At 32.2% G+C, this 20345-nt stretch overlaps 1 protein-coding gene across 1 annotated transcript in view; it reads right to left on the bottom strand.

Annotated features, from left to right (window-relative positions):
- Positions 1-20345, bottom strand: part of LOC118199568 (uncharacterized) — a 753888-nt gene that overhangs the window by 50867 nt on the left and 682676 nt on the right. Inside the window, exon 10 of the mRNA XM_085818213.1 lies at positions 8936-9081. Within this exon, the coding sequence (XP_085674339.1) occupies positions 8936-9081 (146 nt within the window). The remainder of the gene's footprint in view (positions 1-8935; positions 9082-20345) is intronic.

Raw genomic sequence — 20345 nt, forward strand, 5'->3', positions numbered from 1 at the left:
GGATACAGTACTACCACATGTTTCAACGACTGTCCAAGACCCCTGAAATATTCATTTCTTAGGGCACAGTAGTGGAAGAAATAAATCCATTCTTTAAATGTATACAAGAACATTAATTTAAAAGTCACGTCAAAACAATGTCAAGTACAACTAAAAACCATAATCTTCGGTTTTTAGTTAGCAACTAAAATTAGAATGCTCTGACAGTCGAGCTAAATACTTCGCAAATATTCACAAGTTAGACTCAACAAGTTAAACTTAAAATCAATAAATGTTTAACAGTTATACATATACAGTTTAACTGTATACATATACATACTTACATTCATGTTACTTCTAAGGTTGTGGTTATTGGTTATGCTATCGCCCTCAATACATACATACACATATATAAAAAATCTGAAAGATTTCAGATTTTAAATTACGCCCAAAGGGGCGTTTTTTTAACGTTTTGTGTGTTATATTTATTTATTAAATATCATTTTCTTTGCACTTAAACCATAAATTTCGGTTCAATGTCGCAAAATAATTTTAAAATGAGCATATCTTTAGAATTTCCGATACAGAGTTCCGCGAACTGGAGGTAAAAATTTTTCCACCCCCCCCGTAGAGTGTTGCCATTGCTCGCTTTGAAATCCTGAGTTTGTTAATGAAATATTCTTTGAAGTTTTACAAAACATGAAATCGATAATAAAACAAATTCCAAATTTCAAATTTGGTCTTCCCCATGCCCATATACGTATGTATGTAGTTTCCTTGCAATGCGAAACAACGATTACACTTAGAGCCATTAGATTTTGAACAACTTAGTCCTCCACCGGAATATGTGCACTTTGGAATCCTGAAATTTGAATATCGAATTTACTTAAATATTTATTTCGTATTCTATAAACCTTTAATGAATTTTTGATTAACAAACTTAACGATTTGAAAGCAAGCAGTGTCAGCACGGTTCGAAAGAAAACATTTTTATATCCAGCAGGCGAGACTGTTGATTTTCGAAAAAAATGCAAGATATTTATCTTTCAATTTTAATTAACAAACTTGGGTTTATGAAACCAATGTGTTGCCGCCGCCGAAATAAAATACCTTTATCTTCAACCTGCCACCATGTTGCCATTCAGTTGCAAAGCCTAAGATACTTTCAAATTTAATCTAGAATGTTATTGAGTAATAAACTTATAAGGTATTTATCCCGCCTTCCTAGCGTGCCTTCGTGGTGTAGTGGGCAGCACACTGAGGCGGTATTTCAGAGGTCCGTGGTTCGATTCCCTGCGAAGGCGATTGCTAATTTTTTCTCTCTCTTACTTAAAAAAAAAAAAAAAAATACCTAATGTCTCTACAGTGGCGCCCGAACTAAAAGGGTGTTGGATGAAGATTCTCCACACCCAGGATTTTGCGATTGGATTGCGAAGTTCGAAGAAAACGATAGTTAACATTAAAATTAAAAAGATTAAAAAAAAGTTTAGCAAGAATGAGTGCAAGAACAGACTAAGAGACTGCGAGCTCAGCGAGAGCGTACAAAAACCTTTACAAACTCTTTTGTCGATCGTTAAAATCTGAAGCCTTTCGGATTTCTTTACGTGTATTTTGTTCTTGAAAATTTGTGCGAGACAGAGCATTAGCGGATAATGCTTCTCTCTCAGTTTAAAATTTTAGTGAAAATGGTGTAATAAGCTCTGCCTTTTAATATGAATGGCCATCCAAATCTCCTTTACTAGTTTTCTTTACTAGTTTTTAGGCGTGACTAAATCTAATCATGACTCAAGAACTTTGCTTTTAGCTGCTAACCATCATCTCAGAAATAAGAACCAATGTTAGAAACTGCTTATAACGAAGTACTTTGTGTTCTCTTTTATGGATGAAACTCCATCTAGTGAGCAAGACAGTTATTATAAAACTGCATAAGAAAATCCGCTAACTTTAACTCTTCGTGACTGCATTTTTTTCTTGCATTCGTTTCTCTTCTAGGATAATATTCAGTAGATATCTAATTGTTATCACTAGGGCCCAAGCTTTCGAACCAACCAATAATGTTACGAATTTTGCGTATGTGTAAATAATTTAGAAACCAAATGTTTTGCATAATACAACATGAAATGCTTGAGAGAGCGAAACTCTGTCGGAGAAAAAAAGGTTACAAGGTCAAGTCTATTTAACAAGGCAGTAAATGGTTATATCGCTAAATTGGTGAGATATCACCAACAAGAAACTTAGCGATCATTTGGCGACATTTGGGCCCGGTCCCTGTATAACTGTTACAAAAAATCCCCAAGAACTGATATCTTGGCATTCCAAAGGTTTTTAATTAAAGATAAACATCAGTATCCAAAGTTTTAGAAAATTATGCAACGACTCTTTTCCTACGGCCTAGATCTCTGTCAAGTGTAAGTCCACATACTGCTTAGTAAACTTTTACATGCTGTGATTATGGATAAAATGGCACCCCTCGGGAACTTTATAAACTGCAATAAACCAATATATCTGAAATAACCCATGGACACCCACCTCTTTAGCATTATTATTACAATTCATTTTAACATTGTGTTGCCAGTAGTAACTATAATTATCTCATTATGTTTATTTGTTTATTAAATATGTTTATTTCCTATTTTTTTTTTTTTTTGCACCAAATCAGATGTTCAATTTATCTTGTGAATCTCAAATTGTATTCCGACTATTTTGTAATCTCCTTATGTCCTACATCATTATTTTAATTAAATACTGGACGCAGGGCGTACTGTGGGATTGCACGATGTACCATAATAGGCAAACTCTAGACCTTTTGGAAAGCTTCAGTCTATGTAAATTCCTACAAAACTTGCAATTCCCCCTTTTCCCCCCCTTTTTTTTAAAGCGTTAGTATGGGAAGGCATTACCAGTTGACCTATGGTACATCGCTGGTGTCCCCCCATACTTTTACCTTTACCTTTATCTATAACTGTAATTGGTACTGTAATTGAATAAATGAAATTGATCCCTAAATTTAACTGTAACCGTATCTGGCCTTTACTTTAACCTATATACCTTACAGTAACTTTGAGAAACGGACTAAAGATTTCTTGGCGGCTGGCGGAAAACTACAAAAGCATAAGTTCTCAGTTTTTAGTTCAGAGTTAGATTTCCGTGCGAGCTTCGCTCTGTATATGCGATTTGTCTTGTTTTCTGTTTAATGTTCTTAGTAGTTTAAAGTGGTAACTACTGACTGTGCTCTGTTATACTTAAGAAGAGCTGCATGAGTACTTGTGTGGAAAGTTCTAGAACTGTAAAATGTATCTTCCCTGAAATTAATTTTTATCAATTTATTATCGGTTCTGTGCGCATTCAATTCATTACGAACCCGTACGTGCACACCAATATGTTCGCATTCTTTGTAGGTATAGGGATTCGATAAGAACTATAGTCATATATCATGAATCTTTGAATTCGAATGCAATCGAAGTATTTGAGCATTTTGCTGTAAAACGATTTTACGACAAAAAGGATTAAAATTTAATATAAGCCGGTTTATTAGTCCAAAGGGGCTTTGTCCCTGAAGGACTATTGTTTTCGTTTTGCGATTTTGAGTCGGACTCATAAACGTCGGTTCACTTTTCAAACTGTTGCCACAAAATGTTAGAGTCCTGCATTATATTTGAAGAAATTAAATAATGAAAAATCTGCATAAATGATTGTCTATTTCTCGCATTGTGATAAAACAATGGTACATAGAGCCATCGAATTTTGAATAACAAAATCCTACTGCGAATATGGGCATCTGAAATCCCAAATTTGGAATTTGTTTTATTATAGATTTTATATTTTGTAAAACTTTAACGAATTTTTGATTTACAAACTCAATGCTTTAAAAGCGAGAAATGGCAACGTTATATAGAAAAAAATACTTTTATCTCCAGCTCGCGAGACTGTGTATATCGGAAATTATAAAGATATGCTTAATTTAACATTATTTTGCGATATTGCTCTTGAACTAAATTTTATGGTTTAAGTGCAAAGAACATGATATTTAATAAATAAAGGTAACACTCAAAACGTTAAAAAAAACGCCCCTTTGGACGTAATTTAAAATCAAAATTTCAGATTTTTTTTTTGTTTTTTTTGTTTTGATTCTATAGTCGGTATAAGCTGCAAAAGCTTACGAGTTCCAAATTATTCGCTCAAAGAACATAAAATTGCTTCAGTTTAAGATTTTAATTGGATATAAATTCATGCATGAATGCAAGCAATTCTATTTAATATTTTTAACAATAAATAAATTATTCTACGCACGTATGCTTTTGAACACAACCCGTTGAAATCCTATTATCATTAAAATATAAATGATCAGCTTAAAAGAAAATTTAAATCGCACCATGCTGTCAAAAATGCGCTGTCGTTCGCTTTCAACTTGTTCAAGGAATTATATTTATTTGCTGAAAATCTTTACATAAAAGGGAATGTTTGAGGGAACAAATTTCTTACATTAAAATGCTAAGAGCTTGCTGCATATCTAATACCTGCCAAATAGTACACTAACTTTGCATAATGGGAGAACGTTGTAAGTAATGACGTACGTACATGACAAATCTTTTTTTTCAGGAATATTAAAAACATAATACTTTTATAATTTTTTTACAAAAATAAATAAATAAAAAATTAAAAACAAGAAACATCTATATTGCAGTTGAATAATAAATGCTGCCCATCCTCTGTTCTTGATTTTCTCCTGTACTCAGAGCTACTGAAGAAAAGCTAAATTCCTTGTTTCCCAAATAAATTTGAATAATTGCTGTGGATTTGAAACATGCAATTTAAATACTGGCATTTTGGAATCTGTTTTGTTTTCGCTTTTTGTTAAATGAGAACAAAAGTGATCATTTGCATTTTTAAAATATACTTTTCAATAATGTTTTTGCTCTCTAAATGTCTTTAAATTCACGTAACAATGAACAAGGTTTTTAGTTTTTATTCTTCATACGATTTGTGACTTATTTAGGTTAAACATGCGCAGTACTTTGATAGTTTTACTGGGTGAAGTTTGAAAGAGGAAGGAAAATTAATGTAGTAATAAATCTCTTATTTTATCTGTTTTTTAGGACTAGATATAAGAAAAAAAACCCTCTTTTAACATGATGAAAGAACTTCAAATTAAAGTAAACAAAATAGTATAATAATGGAAGAGCTACACACGTTTTAATTGGGCGATCCATAACAAACTTGGAATTTACACGGTGGTTAAAACTTTTACGAAATTTAATACATGGAATAAAAAAGTTTATGTTTAAGAAAAGCAGGAAGTTCTTTTGATCCATACGCGTAGTACGGTAAATGTTACATGGAAGGAACAGATTGTACTTTATAATAATGAATTTAACCACAGACTGTTTTATTTTAACTACTGCAAACTTATGCCACAAACTATTATTTTATTGAACAATCTTTGCATTTACATTTGATGTAAATGGATTACATTATGCAATAACATCACCAAAAACTGCAGAGAATTTTATAGTGAAATGTCAAGCAAAAGAATCTAAAATTCTCAAAGAACTGAAGATTTTAAAAATCGTATCCCAGGAAATACATGTGGTTAGTTCAAGATCTAGATATTTATAGTTCTTAAAATGGTCTTAAAAGTCCGTCCCAGAAGCACATGATGAATGTATTAAAAATACCTCAGTCTACTATATTCAGAGTGATTCTTTGATAACATGATCACGAAACATTCTCAAAAATTCACGTTCTTCGTTTGCAAGAAAAACAATGACTAGAGAGAAAACTAAGTTGCAAATATCTTTGCGAATCACGTTTTAATGTCAGAGAGGAAAAAAATACTGACGTAATAGGAAACTTTGATTTATTTATCCAACTGTGACACAAAGATAGAACTTTTATAATAAACTAAAAGTATATAAAAGCATTCAAAAGCTCTTGGCATAAATGAAGGAAAGTTTGGCTTTCAAGAGACCAGATGCATAATAGTCCATAGGTGATACGTCAGAAGGCATCGTAGAAATATGCTGCAAAAGTGTATGTGCAATACCTATATCAGTCTTCATATATTCAAGGAATTCAGAGGTACTTTTCGAAGTCTGACTTGTTGAAGTTTCACTTTCTGAAAGTCAATTTTTATCTGAAAATATCGGATATAAAATTTTCTTTTGATTATACCTTGAATTGATTTCAACAGTTTTCACCAATATAAGAGAATATTGAGAAAATCATGCGGTTCTTACTGAAACTTTCTTTCCATTAATGGAATTAGGTTTTTACATTTTTTTGTCATCGTTTTCTGTAATAAATAGACCTTTTGACCTTTTTTTATTGAAGCCATTCAGGTAAATTAATGCTTCATCAAGAACGACAATATCTTTTTATTTATATCCTGCTAAAATGTTTCATACAGAGGTAACATAATTTAGATGCAATGGAATGTTTAGAAAAGTGGGTCTAAAAGCAGAAGTTAATGATGTCTATTATCAGCTTAATACCTTCGAGCAAATATTTGGTCGTAATGTCTCTGTATTGTGTGACAATTATAAAGCAAGTGTTGGATTTCAGCATGGTTGGACATTAAAGTTCAGATAAAAATTAAAGACTACGGTTATAAAAATTAATTTAAAGAAACCAAAAATAAATATTTATTTTATTTATTCAAATTTGTAATAAATCTCTGTTTATTTTTCTCACTGATTTCAAGATTTTGGATAACTGATATGAGACATTAGACATTACAAGGATTATAAAAAACGGATTTGTCATTGTGATCTAAATTTTAGCCTCATTAAATAAGAAAAAACTTACAGCTTAGAAACTTTACAAATTATTACTAAGTCTGAGATCTGTCAGAATATGTTTTATTAAGGGGGTTCATACACCTTAAACCCCTTATGATCTTCGAATATGTGACTGTTGCAAGAATTGAGATATTTTTATTTATTTAAAAATCAATTATTTACAACTTTTTACAGCTGACTACATAATATAGCTGCTTTAAAAACAAGTAACCAGAAAATTTTTGTTGCCACAAATATTTTTGTAATTTAATCCACTTTGTGACACAATTTTTCGTCATGTTTCCACCTTGCGCGCGTGATATTTTAAAAATGACTAACGGTACATACTTGAAATTGGATGGAATTCTTTATAAGGGCACTATTTTCTACCTGAACCAAAAATCTGATGAACACTTTAATATTAAAAAAAATTATGCACGAAAACATTACAGATTTTGTTTAATAAAATACATTTTTAAACTCAACTCCAAATAAAATTTTAATTTAAAATGAAATTCTTATAATTTTTGGTTCACAGTAGTTTTCAAATGTTATAAAAGCTCTACATTAAATATAGAATTAAATTATGCAACAGAATGTTTTAAACTGTGCGCGAAAGGTTGAAAACATGACGAAAAATTTCGTCACAAAGCGGATTAAATTATAAAAATATTTGTGGCAACACAAACTTTCTCATTACTATTCCAGAAAGCAGCTATATTATGTTGTCAGCTGTAAAAAGTTGGAAGTAATTGCTTTTAAAATAAATAAATTATTCAAATTCATCCAACAGTCACATATTCGAAGATCTTTTGGGTTTTAAGGTGTATGAGCCTCCTTAAACAAACTAGGTATATATTAAATATTTTACTTAAACATTTCTAATTCAAAAAGATATATGCGTTTTATAGATGTTTCTCTTTTTTCCTACACTCGTCACCCGAAAATTGAGCCTTTCACCTGAAATAATAGCCGTTTGGGTACATCTGGCATGAAAAAGTAAATCTTAGTTTCAAGCCTTAAAAGTTTTCAGGGCAGCTGTGAAGTCTGAGGAGAAGGAAATGGTTTCTTTTTTAGTGGGTTTACCGGCAAGGGAAGAAAATGGTTTCTCGCTCGGTTGATTTAATGGAGGAGGCAATCTTCCGTGCACTTCGTATATGATTTTTAAAATTGTGCATGTGTATAAAACCTCAAATAGAAAAGCCGTTTGGAACCAATCTCATGAGAGTATTTTGGCTATCAATTGTGCATTAAAGTAAAAAAATATAATAATATATCATTGATAATGGCATATATTTGTGGATAATAGTATATCATTCAAGTCTCTTTTTCCACTTTAGAGAAAAAATGACGCATGAAAAAGAATGAAAAATACTAAATCATGCCTATTCTGGCATATCATTCGTCACTGAACTACTCAAGCGCTGCTAAAGAACAAAATTAATTGTTATCATTTAAGTCTTAATATGAATGGAGCGTTTGATGTTGAAATCAAAAGCAAAATGATGAAATATAATAAAAGTAATTACTTTTGTAATGAATGTTATATTTTTAATATTTTTTAAAAATGAAGTATAGAGATTTTGCTGTTATGGCGGTTTTCCGCTTCTTTGGAGTTCTGCAGCTGTCTCCTCATCAAACTTTCGACAAGCGCAGTGTGCTGCCTAACGCTTAGTAGGCAATAATATCGCTGTAATATCCTTTATTAAACTTGTATAGGCAATGATATCATTTATTAAACTCATATAGGCAATAATATCATTGTAATGTCATTTATAAAACTTCTATAAGAAATTTTCTACAAATTTACTGTGTTCTTAGAATAGCATTCAAGGGAAACAAACTATAAAAAAATTGTCAGTTTTACTTGTAGTTTCACCTTGAATAAAGCAGACCCTTCTTTAATCAGAACTGTATTTATTTCAAACCAGAAAAATTTTAACAATCTATTTAGTTCGGATCAATATCTTAACTTTCAGATTTCGAAGGTCCGTATTATTGACTCTTAATCAGAACATTTTATCTTAGATAAGAAGAATTTGCTCAAGAGATGTTTGTGGAAGAGTTATCACGAGCTAATGGCGATTAATTAATGTGACGTATGACTTACAGTCGTTGAAATCGCTTAGTGACACAGAAAGCTTATGAACAATGTAACAAATGAACTTAAATATACTTACTGGCGTAGATGGCGTTGCAGTGACTACGTATCTGTAGATAGGAGATGTTGATGCGTTGGCAAGGATTTGGCACATTCTGTCAATGGGGCATGTTTGACGAAGGTCACTCACCATGTTGCTATATACTTCTTCTGGTAGGATGAAATCTAAAATTAAAGATTAGAAAGTTCAAAATAGATGCAATTGCATTCTTTTATTGAGATAATAGCCAGCACTAACTAGTGTACGCCGTTTGTGAAAAGTACATTTCAAGTTGATGATACACAACTTGAAATGTACTTTTTCAAGTTGATTACAAGTTGATGATAGACGATTCTCAAACATTTATCATTTGAATCAAAATCTTTCAATTATAACATCTACAGAATGGCAAAATATATACTTTATTTCTTTCATTTCTGGTGAAGCACATGAAAACCAAAAGCACTAGGTGAGCTATTCAAGAATAATTAAAGGGGCATTAATTAGTTCCCTTTAATTAATGTCCTCTAGTTTCTAGTTGCTTATATCTTTGAGAAGGACGGAAGGGATAATATGATATCATGTTTCATCAATCGAAAATTGATTCTTCAACTTTCCAGTTTAATGTAAACCACAGAGCTATTCATGACTTCCACGGAGCTACCCACAAAGCAGGCGAATGTATATATGTGATAATAAAACTCAAATTTATTATGGCCACTTTTCTCGGCATTCACTCAGGAAAGATACTAGTGGCTCGTTAAGTTGGTATTTTGCCTAAGGACACGAAACACATTAGCTTCCCAATCCCATTAATTAGTTGAATAGACGCTCTTTGACAGCTAACTTGATCTACAAGTTCCTAGCCCTCAGTCTTTTATGATGATGGCAGAAAACGTCCGTTCGGCACTATGCTACACTGGAGTCAACCAATCAAAATGAATGAGGAATCACAGGATATCATTACGTGAAACTTATGCAAGCAAATATTTTTCGAAAATTTAGGCTCGTTGAGGTTTAAGGAGTTATGAATTATAAATTACGTTAAACAATGAATTTTGTTTTCTCTGATATTAAACATAGCATTATAACTTCGAAAAATTTCGTTGATAATCTTCAACTTTAAGGTAGTACGTATAGATGATCCAGTTTGAAGCAAAAGGATAAGTCTCGGGTTATTCTACCAAGTATATAGTTCTATTCTGCCAAGTTACAACTGGGAAGGATAATGCAATGTTGCAGCAGGAGAGGAAACACAGAAATTTTGCGAACTTACAAATTATATAGCTAGATTTATTAAATAAAATACTTAAGAAGGAAGGCAAACTTTTAAGCGTTTGTTTGAATATTGAATTACATCTGTATTTCAATATTGCAGTCGGAACGAAGCTTCTTCTCGCCCCCCCATAGCGGCATTGCCATTTACGTTATCAGAATGACTGGTGCTACTTTTAAAGAATTTATTTGTTAGATAATTTAAAAAGCTCATATTTACTCGTATTAATGTTTTATGCACTATACCCCGCCCTGCAACTTGCAGTTTTTGATTTTCTAAGTAAATAAAGAGCGATTCATTATTATCTAACTAAATAAAGTGAGACTTCTGATTATCTAATTAAATAAGAACGCTTAGTTCCTTCAGACTCTTGCCAGATGCACTGGTGCAAGTTTGGCGGGATTTCTGTCGAATTTCATTTTCGATGCCAAAATACCAATGATTATGAATACTGAATATTTTAATTGAAAATGACGTAAAGAAGACTAGAGGTTTCTCTGAATAAGAACTCAATGAGCGTTATGATTATATAAAAAAAGGATTAGTTCCTGAGCAATATACGTACATTTTAGAAATATCGCTGATTTATACAAACAAAGGCAACTTCGTGAAGTACACTTCAGATTATTTCCTCGTTTTATAAACAAAGAGAGCTTTGAGAACTTGGGAAATAATTTATCTCTCTCTGCACTTCGTGAATTACTTACTCTTAATTGAGCACAAGCTACAAACTAAATCGCACGGATTCTTTTTTTAAAAAGCACATAGTCATGAACTGGATTTATTTGCTTATTAAAGAAACACAGGAGATTCTGTTTCGAAAATGAGATCGCTGATTAGTTTCTAGTTAATTTTTAGCGAAAAGTAGAAATCAAATCTATTCATGCTTCCTATTGAATTCTGACAACACAATGATTGAAAGAATTTGAAAGAAGAATATTATTCAGTCATTGAAATAAAAATTTCATTGAAACACACTAAATAAGGAATTCTGAAATGAGTTTCTCAATAGGATTGTATTGTGCAAACAAACGGAGTGGAAAATTAGAGTAGAAACAGAAGAAACAATTTACACGAGTAAATAATAATAATGCTTTTCATGTGGCTGATGTAATGCCCCTTTACATGAACTTAGACTGTTTGGCTTTTCATATAATGCTGAGATTTTAATTTTGGTTGTCACAAGAATGTTCGAAATATTTTGATTAATCAAATTCCTAGCTATTTAGTTATTGACTCAGAACAAAAATATAATGTACATTTTTAAAATATCAACTAGAGTACTGTACATTATCACATATAAAAGAAAAAGTGTATTAAGATCAAAATTAAAAAAATTCTTGTGTTAGCATGAAATTGTGATATTACTCTTATGCTTTCAGTTGTTTCTGCAAATTGGAGGTTCCAAACAAGATTCGATTCCCAACAAGGAAACAGTTTATTCTTCATGTTACTACTCCAAAAATCCTGGTAATGGTTACAGTGACTTCTTAATTATAGGTCAAAGGTCTTCGCTTATTTAAAGGTATACGACCTATCCATAACTGTACTTAGAAGTATCCTAAAAGTGAAAAATAAATCCAAATGTTGGAACAATCTGTGAACTTGAAGTGCCGAATGACATCCAATATGGTAGTATGCAACAGTGGCATAACTTGTCCAAAATAGCGATTTAACATCTGAAGCATAACTTTCACATCGTTAAAGCAATTTAGCACATCTCTAGCATAAAAACTAGTAGCATATACTTTCTACTAGTAGCTTCCTTCTTCCTCCATGTCTTGAAGCTAACAGAGTATCGTGGGCGTAGCATGGACCTTATAAGAGATAGACTAACCCAGTGGGCGGGGCGCGCGTCACCCACATATCGGCAAGAAAGAGTAGGGACGATCTGGTTTTTTTAACACTGAAGCCTATGGCGTTTGTATCACATAACTCTTTTTAATTATTAAATGTGATACGTTGTATAGTGATGAGATTATGAAAGCCACAGTTTTTTCCAAATAGGATTTAATATATCTTATAAAAGCACTTTTTACTGCATTTTGCGCATTTTTTTCAAGCGTAATTCTTGTACAAAAATCTTTATTTTGGTAAAACGGTAAGCACAAAATTTATGAACTTAATTTTGCGTAACAATAAAGTAAAATTAAATAAGATTGATAGTACGCGATGCTTTGAAATAAATAAGGTAAAATTAAACAAGATCTGATAATTTTTAAAAAATTTAATGAACATTTTCAGGCAGTGATTCTCCAAACTATAATAACATTACAAAACGATCATATTTATTTGATTATATGATCATTAAATTATTAACATTAAAGTGGATTAGTTATTTTAATAATTCATAAAATTCGAAGCTTAAAAATTTCTGAGCGTTATGAAGGGGAAAAAAAAAAGATAAAATAAAATCTAGAAGCACTCAGATTTTATATTACGCCCAAAAGGAACCTTTTTTAAAGTTTTGTGTGCTACCAATGTTTATCGAATATCATGTTCTTCGCCCGTAAACCACATACATTTCAAAACAGCATATCTTTAGAATTTCTGCACTGGAGATAAAACTGTTATTTTCTGTACAGTGCTCGTCCTGAACTCGTTGAGTTTGTTAATCAAAAATTCGTTAAAGTTTTACAAAATATGAAATAGATTAAAACAAATTCGAAATTCCGCCGTTCAGATGCCGATGCTCGGGTGGAGGATTACATTATTTAAAATTTGATGGCTCTAGATACTGTCGTTTTTGTCACAGTGCGAGAAACATACATGTATTCATGCAATCTGCATGAACACATGTATGTTTCATACATAAAGATTCATGCAATCTGCATGAATCTTTATTTATTGAATTCATTATTTAATTTCTTTAAATATTATACAGGGTGATAATAATTGGTAACAACAATTTGCAAGGAGAAACGGACATTTATAGTAAAACAGCGCAAAATGACGCTTCGAAACTAACAGCCTTTCTAGGCTACCGCCCCTTTGGGCTAATAAATTAAATTAACAAAAAAAAAAAAAAAAAAAAAAAAAAAAAAAAAAAAACTGAAATGTTTCAGATTTTAAATTACGTCCAAAGGGGCGTTTTTTAACATTTTGTGTGTTACCTTTCTTTATTAAATATCATGTTCCTCGCACTTAAACCATAAGATCCAGTGCAACAGCAATATCGCAAAATAGTTTTAAAACGAGCATATCTTTAGAATTTACGGTACAGAGACTCACGCGCTGGAGATAAAAATGTTTTTTCTGCACAACGTTGCCATTGCTCGCTTTGAAATCCTTGAGTTTGTTAATCAAAAATTCGTCAAAGTTTTAAAAAATAGGAAATCGATCATAAAACAAATTTCAAATTTCAAATTTGGTCTTCCACATGCTCATATTCGTTGGAGGATTACGTTATTCAAAATTCGATGACTCTATGTACCGTTATTTTATGACAATGTGAGAAATATACATACATTTACGCAGATTTTCATTATTTAATTTCTTCAAATATAATGCAGGACTCTAACATTTTATGGCAACAGTTTGAAAAGTGAACCGACATTTATCCGTCCGACGTAAAATGCCAAAACGAAACTAATAGTCCTTCGGGATTCAAATCCCTTTGGACTAATAATCACTATAAAATACAAGCAAAATTAATTATTACGGTTAAATACAATTTGAATATTAGAATTAAATGTATAAAAATTTTTAAGGATGCAAAAATGTTTATCACTATGATGTATTATGAAATATAATTGAAATAAAATTCCTTTATAAAAATTGTGCTATAATACTCATCTATAATTTTAAAAAAGCAGCACAATTTAGAATTTTAAACAAAACTTTAAAAAATTCGTTTTTAAATATTTTAGCATTTTTTACTTATTTACGCCAATAAAAAGCATAAAATTGCTTGTTTGAAATTTTCTATTAGTTCAGATTTAAAATATTATTTTCTAAAAGAAATAGTTACAAATTTCCTTACAGCATAGGAAAAGCTAAAAAAATATCCAACCCTGAAAGCATGCAATAGCTTTATAATTATTTGGAACGTTAATTATGCTTGATAAATATGCTAAATGTTTAAAAATCAATCTCAGTTTCAAAAATAAAAATATGTAGAAATTCTAATTTGTGAAATGAGGCGCTACAACCAGCTTTTTCTTGATACACGCTGCAATAAGCAACCACTGTTAAATTTCTGCAAGTCGTTCCTACTCCTCCGGATGTGATCAAGGTGACAGCCGGGAACGCCTCAGACGAGGGAGAAAACACATTTGGGTTAGTCTATTTCTTATAAGGTCCATGGGGCGTAGTTGTTGAGGCATATAACAGAAGTGGGCGGAGCATAGCTGCACTGACCAATCGTTGAAATTTTTTACACATAATACAAATCAAATTCCTGCCCCGGGACGCAAAGTCCATATCGCTTTGCCAGCGATATGGACTTTGCGATATGGATTTATGGACCAGCGATATGGACTTATGCCAGCGATATGGACTTATATTGTGAATGATAATTACGTACTCTTATGATGTGAGTGGTTATCTAGCAGCTAGAATATTTCTGATTCGAATTCCGACTCGAACAGATTTAATATTTCACGTTTCCTCTTTCTAGAAAATCTAATAGGTTGTACAGAATTGGGATCTCAAAAAGCGGATTGCAATTATAAACCTTTATATTAAAGTAAATATGTTTTATATTCAAGCAATAAAATATATTCACTTATATGTGAATATATAATAAAATATATTCACACAGAAATGTAAATTTCTTTTCAAAATTGCACTTCCTTTTTAAATTGGTAGTTTCCTTTTTGTTTTCATCTTCAGATGCTTTAATATACAACGTCCTACACCTACGCGTACATGAAGGTATACATTGCCATAACCAAGTTTTATACCACATGAAGTTTCGATAATTGGAGATTGGAAATTTGGAGTTCTCTTCTATATTCATATCTGTAAGACTTCTAAAAGAAAGAAAGAAGAACAACCTTTGCTTCCCGGTAAATAGACAAAGAGATCAACATTAAACTGAAACCCTCCTCTGAAATAATAAACAGAAATCTGTTTAAGAATGTCAGAACGGATAAACTGTAGCACTTTTGCAGTCAGTTTAACTCTTTGAAATCGAGTTTTATACCATATCCACTTCGCTAAGCTGTATCTTTAAAATACCCGAATCGCCCGAATTACTTTTCCAGTTTCACAGCAATTTCCTCCCCTCCCCGTCCATTAACGCAGAAAATAGGTGTGAAGATTTCCAATGACATCCTTTGTACTTTCTAACAAAGATTCCATTAGCCTTTGAAGCCGTTCTTTATAAAACTATTCTGAAGGTCAGATCAACAAGCCTTTCCGGCTTTGTTATGATCACGACTGATATTTTGTTTATTTCCGTTTTTTACAGGAAGGAATAAATTGTTTAAAAATAAATATAATCCTTAAATTTTTAAACTGCTCTTTCATTGCTGTTTAACTCTTTCGCATCGAGAGACGACCAAATCTGTTTTCAACAAACATCGAAAACGCCCGTGTTTACGAATTTGGCTTGGAATAGTTTTCCTTTCCCCTTGCTGCTCTTGGAGGATTTTCTGCGGTTTCTTCCATTGTGTGCAGTTTCACCTTAGGGCCGGATTGCACCTGCGAACGTCATTGCACCTGCGAATGTCATTGCACCTGCGAACGTCAATAGCTTTCCGTATTTCTCCTTTATTTGCTTCAAAAGAATGATTGACATATCTTTTAACAACTCGCGAAACCAATGAGCCATACACTAAGATGGAGGGGAAAGATCTAGGTAGAAAATAAACGAGGTGTTGGGGCGGTTTGCCGTTGTCTGAGTGAACGGGCGTTACGGGCGCCTTCGATGAGAAAGAGTTAAAGCTTAAAAGCACACTATACCACAAAAGAATCAACAACGAAATGTCACGATGAACCAAAAGATAAGGAAACCTCTTAGGACAAGCTATCTGCAGTAAACTGATATAATGCATTTGGGGAAAGTGCACCTGTTACTTAGGGGGAGGGAAGAAAAGAAGATTACAATCTCGGCCGTTTTCGGGCGGTTCTGGTTGTTTCAATGTAGGGCCGTATCGGGCGGATTGGATGTGAAGGAGTTAAGTAGTTCGTGGTGGGAGAATTCATGAGTACTGTGTACCTAACAGCATGGTTATTGTTATTTTTTAACGAAATAAATCGATTTATAGCGATTAAAATTAGCGCAAGGACGCTTACTAAATATATAATTGATGGGTATTGAAATCAACGGCAGATTTAGGGTTAGTCAAAGGATCTCAATACTCTACCACACACTATACCTAAGTTTCGGAAGAAATTTCAGATTGCAAAAGTATGCACGAAGCAAATATTTGTAGTCTTCCATGAATCACAACTGAATGAAAGGACTGTGAGCGTAACTGCCCGATATTATTCAAATGCACTAACAAGAGATCTCTCAACATCCTTAGAGTTTACTCAGAGAAAAGACTTCATATAAGAGACTGTTTTTAAGTGTAAGGACTCCGATTATATGTATTTAGTTCAACAGCACTTGCATATTTGCTCATCATAGTACATTGAAAATACTGCTTCGATATTGCAACATGGGTTAGTTTATCCTTGAGTCGGATTTCAAATGGAATACAAATATTGCTCCTTGAAAATCTTAAGAGCATCTTTGAGTTTTCATCAACATAGTTGAAAGTGTAAGATGCAGGTTTCAGGATACTAGTATAGTGCTGAAGTAAGTAATACATAGTTCTGCATATATTTACAGATTCAGAGCTATGCAGTATCTTCACGTGATTTTACAGCCAATATTTATTGGGGTGATATCTGCATCCAATCTAAGGCCTTTTTTCTGAACACATTTGGACCTCAATTCTTCATAATGAATAATCTGTTATCATCCTTGGAAGACTAACTCGATGAAGACTGATGGTTTTCAAAATTTATAACAGAAAAACGGTTAAGGTTAAAAAAAATCTTTCAGAAAATTCAAGTGAAGGGCATAATGTTTCCTCCCCAAATTCCTGTTTTAGTTGAGAAATTTTCCGGCAGATAGCGCTGTAGATAGTAAACCCATAAATTAAAGAAAAATAATTGAACATCACAACACAATTTTTTAATGAATGAAAATTACATTGAAACATTTTTGAAATGTCCACCACCAGCCGTAATAACATCGGAGGCCATATTAACATCGTGATCGGAGGACGAAGTTAGGAGACATTTTCTGAAAAGCGGCCAGTGGAACTGCTGCACATTCGTCACTGATTATTTCTTCAGGTTCTTCAAGTGTTCGGAGATTTTTCCAGTAATCTGCATTCTTCAAGTGACCTCAAAGGGAGAAACTCCACAGAGTCAAGTCTGGTGAATGCTGTGACCACTCTATTCCCTTTTCTGTGAAGAATGGGTAATTTAAACAATCACACGGGTATCAAAATATTCCTATTAGAGTGCAATAGCCCGGTTAGACTGCAGTCTAAAACTGCAGCAGTTCGGTGAGACCTTGACCATCTAGCATGAATCAGGATGTCGTAATACTTTGGTCATTCATTCGACAAATCAAGCAAAATTTGAACATATCGATTCTCAAGTCACTGTTTCACGTAGAAAAAAAAGTCCCATTATACCCCTTCTGGAAGCATACTGTCACTATTTGAGAATGATTGTGGAACACCCACTCGTTACGGTTCTCAGTTCTCCTGATTCGCCAATTTTGCTTGCTGACGAATCCATCGTGATGGAAATGTGATTCATATGAAAACCACATAGAGTTGACGTCAATATTTCCACTATTATGTTTGGATTGATATTTCTAGTATAGCCATATGTAACAACATATTTCCGCTATCAATCATTTCGAGCATTTCATTCGCAAACATGTTCCTTTTCTGTGCGGTCTGAAGCGGCCGCTGTGTCGGAATTTTGTATGAGAGCAAGGCCAGGCACAAAGGCATTATCGTACGCGTCGCCGTTTTGATCAAATGACATACGGTTGCAGTTTCCCGGACGGAATCCTAGGCCAGCCTGCAATTGTTTCCTTAACAACCTGCATATTTGCTTCTGTAATAGCGGAGCGATGTTGTCCAACAGGTCTGACTTTCTCATCTGCAACACTACCTCTTCGTTTGAATTTCACGTACAATGTTTTTATTGTATTCGGTTGTGGACCATTTGCGACTTGGAAATTATACTGAAAGTTTCTTCTTGGTGCTGAAATACTCCCCCCCCTGTCAGTGGTATTCCGATATAAGAAAATTTCTTTCCTCCAATGAATACTTCAATTACATCACTTTTCTACAGAATCTGCTATTCAGCTCTCTACTGCTCGTCCGGTCGCAAACAACACTCATTTTAAGTTAAATCTGTTCTTCGGATGTATTTTGATGATTTGCATATATCAAAAATGGAAAAATGGTAGAAAGAATTTGCAGCGCTATCTATTGGAAACTTTTCGGACTAAAACCACGAACTCTGGGAGGAAACATTAATGCTCTGTCACATGAATTTTCTGCAAGAACTGTTTTTTTAACCTTAACTGTTTCCTGTTATAAATTTTTGAAAGCTATTTAGGACACTAATTTAGGATATCCAGTACATAGGATCGAATTTCAATGCACTATCCTCCAAATAGGCTGTTGTTTGGATTGTAATGACAGCTCATTAATAGGATTCCTTAGGCAGGGAATGTTAAGAAATATTACCCTATCAAGTAGAACCGATGTATGTATCAGTGCAGGTATTCGAAGTAACCAAATATATGTTATATATTTTCATGATAAATAGAAATGGAATTCATGAAAAAAGCGATGTGTGGTAAATAATTGGTGCCCACCTTCCTATTTCTTTAGATTGAATAAACAAAAATTTCTCCTTTCACTTTATTTTGTCTTTTAATTTTATCTCCATTTCCCGGGATATTTTATCAAATTCTGATCATTTTAGATATCAATTTTCTTAAATTAGACTATGAGAATATGTCTAATATATATCTATATTTAAGAATGCATATATATTCATAATTTCTGCCAATTTATTTATATTTCACATTTATATATATTTCAGTTTTTAACATTAAAATATTTAAGCTGTTTAAACTTCTTAATTTATTTTCATACAAAATTAAATGTTTTAAGGAAGTAATATTAAAAGAGAAACTTTTGAAAGTCTTGACTGCCACTGCACTAGTTGTTAATTAAAAATTAATTCGTCCGCCCGAAAAAAGTAGCTAAACTTAGAAGCGCCGTAATTGTAATTGTAAGAAAATAATGTATCACAAGGCGGATGTATTTTTTTTGGATTCTAGAGATAATTAGTTTCCCGGGCTTTATTGATTAGTAATTAATTTTTTGAATTTCAGCTTTAATTAAGTGAAGGAAGTTTATTTTTACAGATTAGCAACATGGAAGCTCTTCTTTGTTGTTAACAATAACTTTTTCCGTCAATTACCAATGGAATTACTTTATCGATTAAAAAATGAATTTTAGACCTATTTATTTTAAATTCTTTTATAGCTAAACTTTGATACTAAAGTACATGAAGAAAATTCTAAAGAATCTGATGAGTTCATTAATTTTTGGATGCTTTTATGAGTTGTATTGTAAGCTTGTCTGTATCTATTTAAAAGTGCTAATCCAGCACAATTCGTTTTAGACTTGAATTGATTTGTGTTACAAGTTCTTAGTTTCCACCGCAAGTTGTGGAATAAACATACTTAATTCCATCATACATCGGTGGTTCTTAAGGGGACAGTACACCTTTAACAATCCGAAAATGTTCAAAATTTGACCAATGTTTCTCATTTTTTTAAAAAACAACTATTCCAGTTATATGCATAAAACTTTCAGAGTATGTAGATCCATTATTTATAATAAAATAAAAAAAATAATTAATGAAGAAAATTTAATATTTAGATACTTAAAAATTATCTTAAATAAAATTATGTTTTCATTTTTCGAAAATTCAACTTTTCACTGCGCGCAAGATATTTAATTTTATATTTATTTTTTAGTAATAAATTTAATGCTAAATTAAAGAAAAGATTTAGTTTCTAATTTTGTTTTATTATATATTAATTATTTTAAAATTTTTATTCTTAAATATTACAATATATATATAAAAATTAATTTTGCATAATTTTTGCTTTTAAGAAGGTCATAAAAG

The sequence above is a fragment of the Stegodyphus dumicola genome, chromosome 6 (assembly GCF_044657685.1).
Source record: "Stegodyphus dumicola isolate Sdum_Otavi_A_Nest chromosome 6, ASM4465768v1".
Classification (NCBI taxonomy): Eukaryota; Metazoa; Arthropoda; class Arachnida; order Araneae; family Eresidae; genus Stegodyphus; species Stegodyphus dumicola.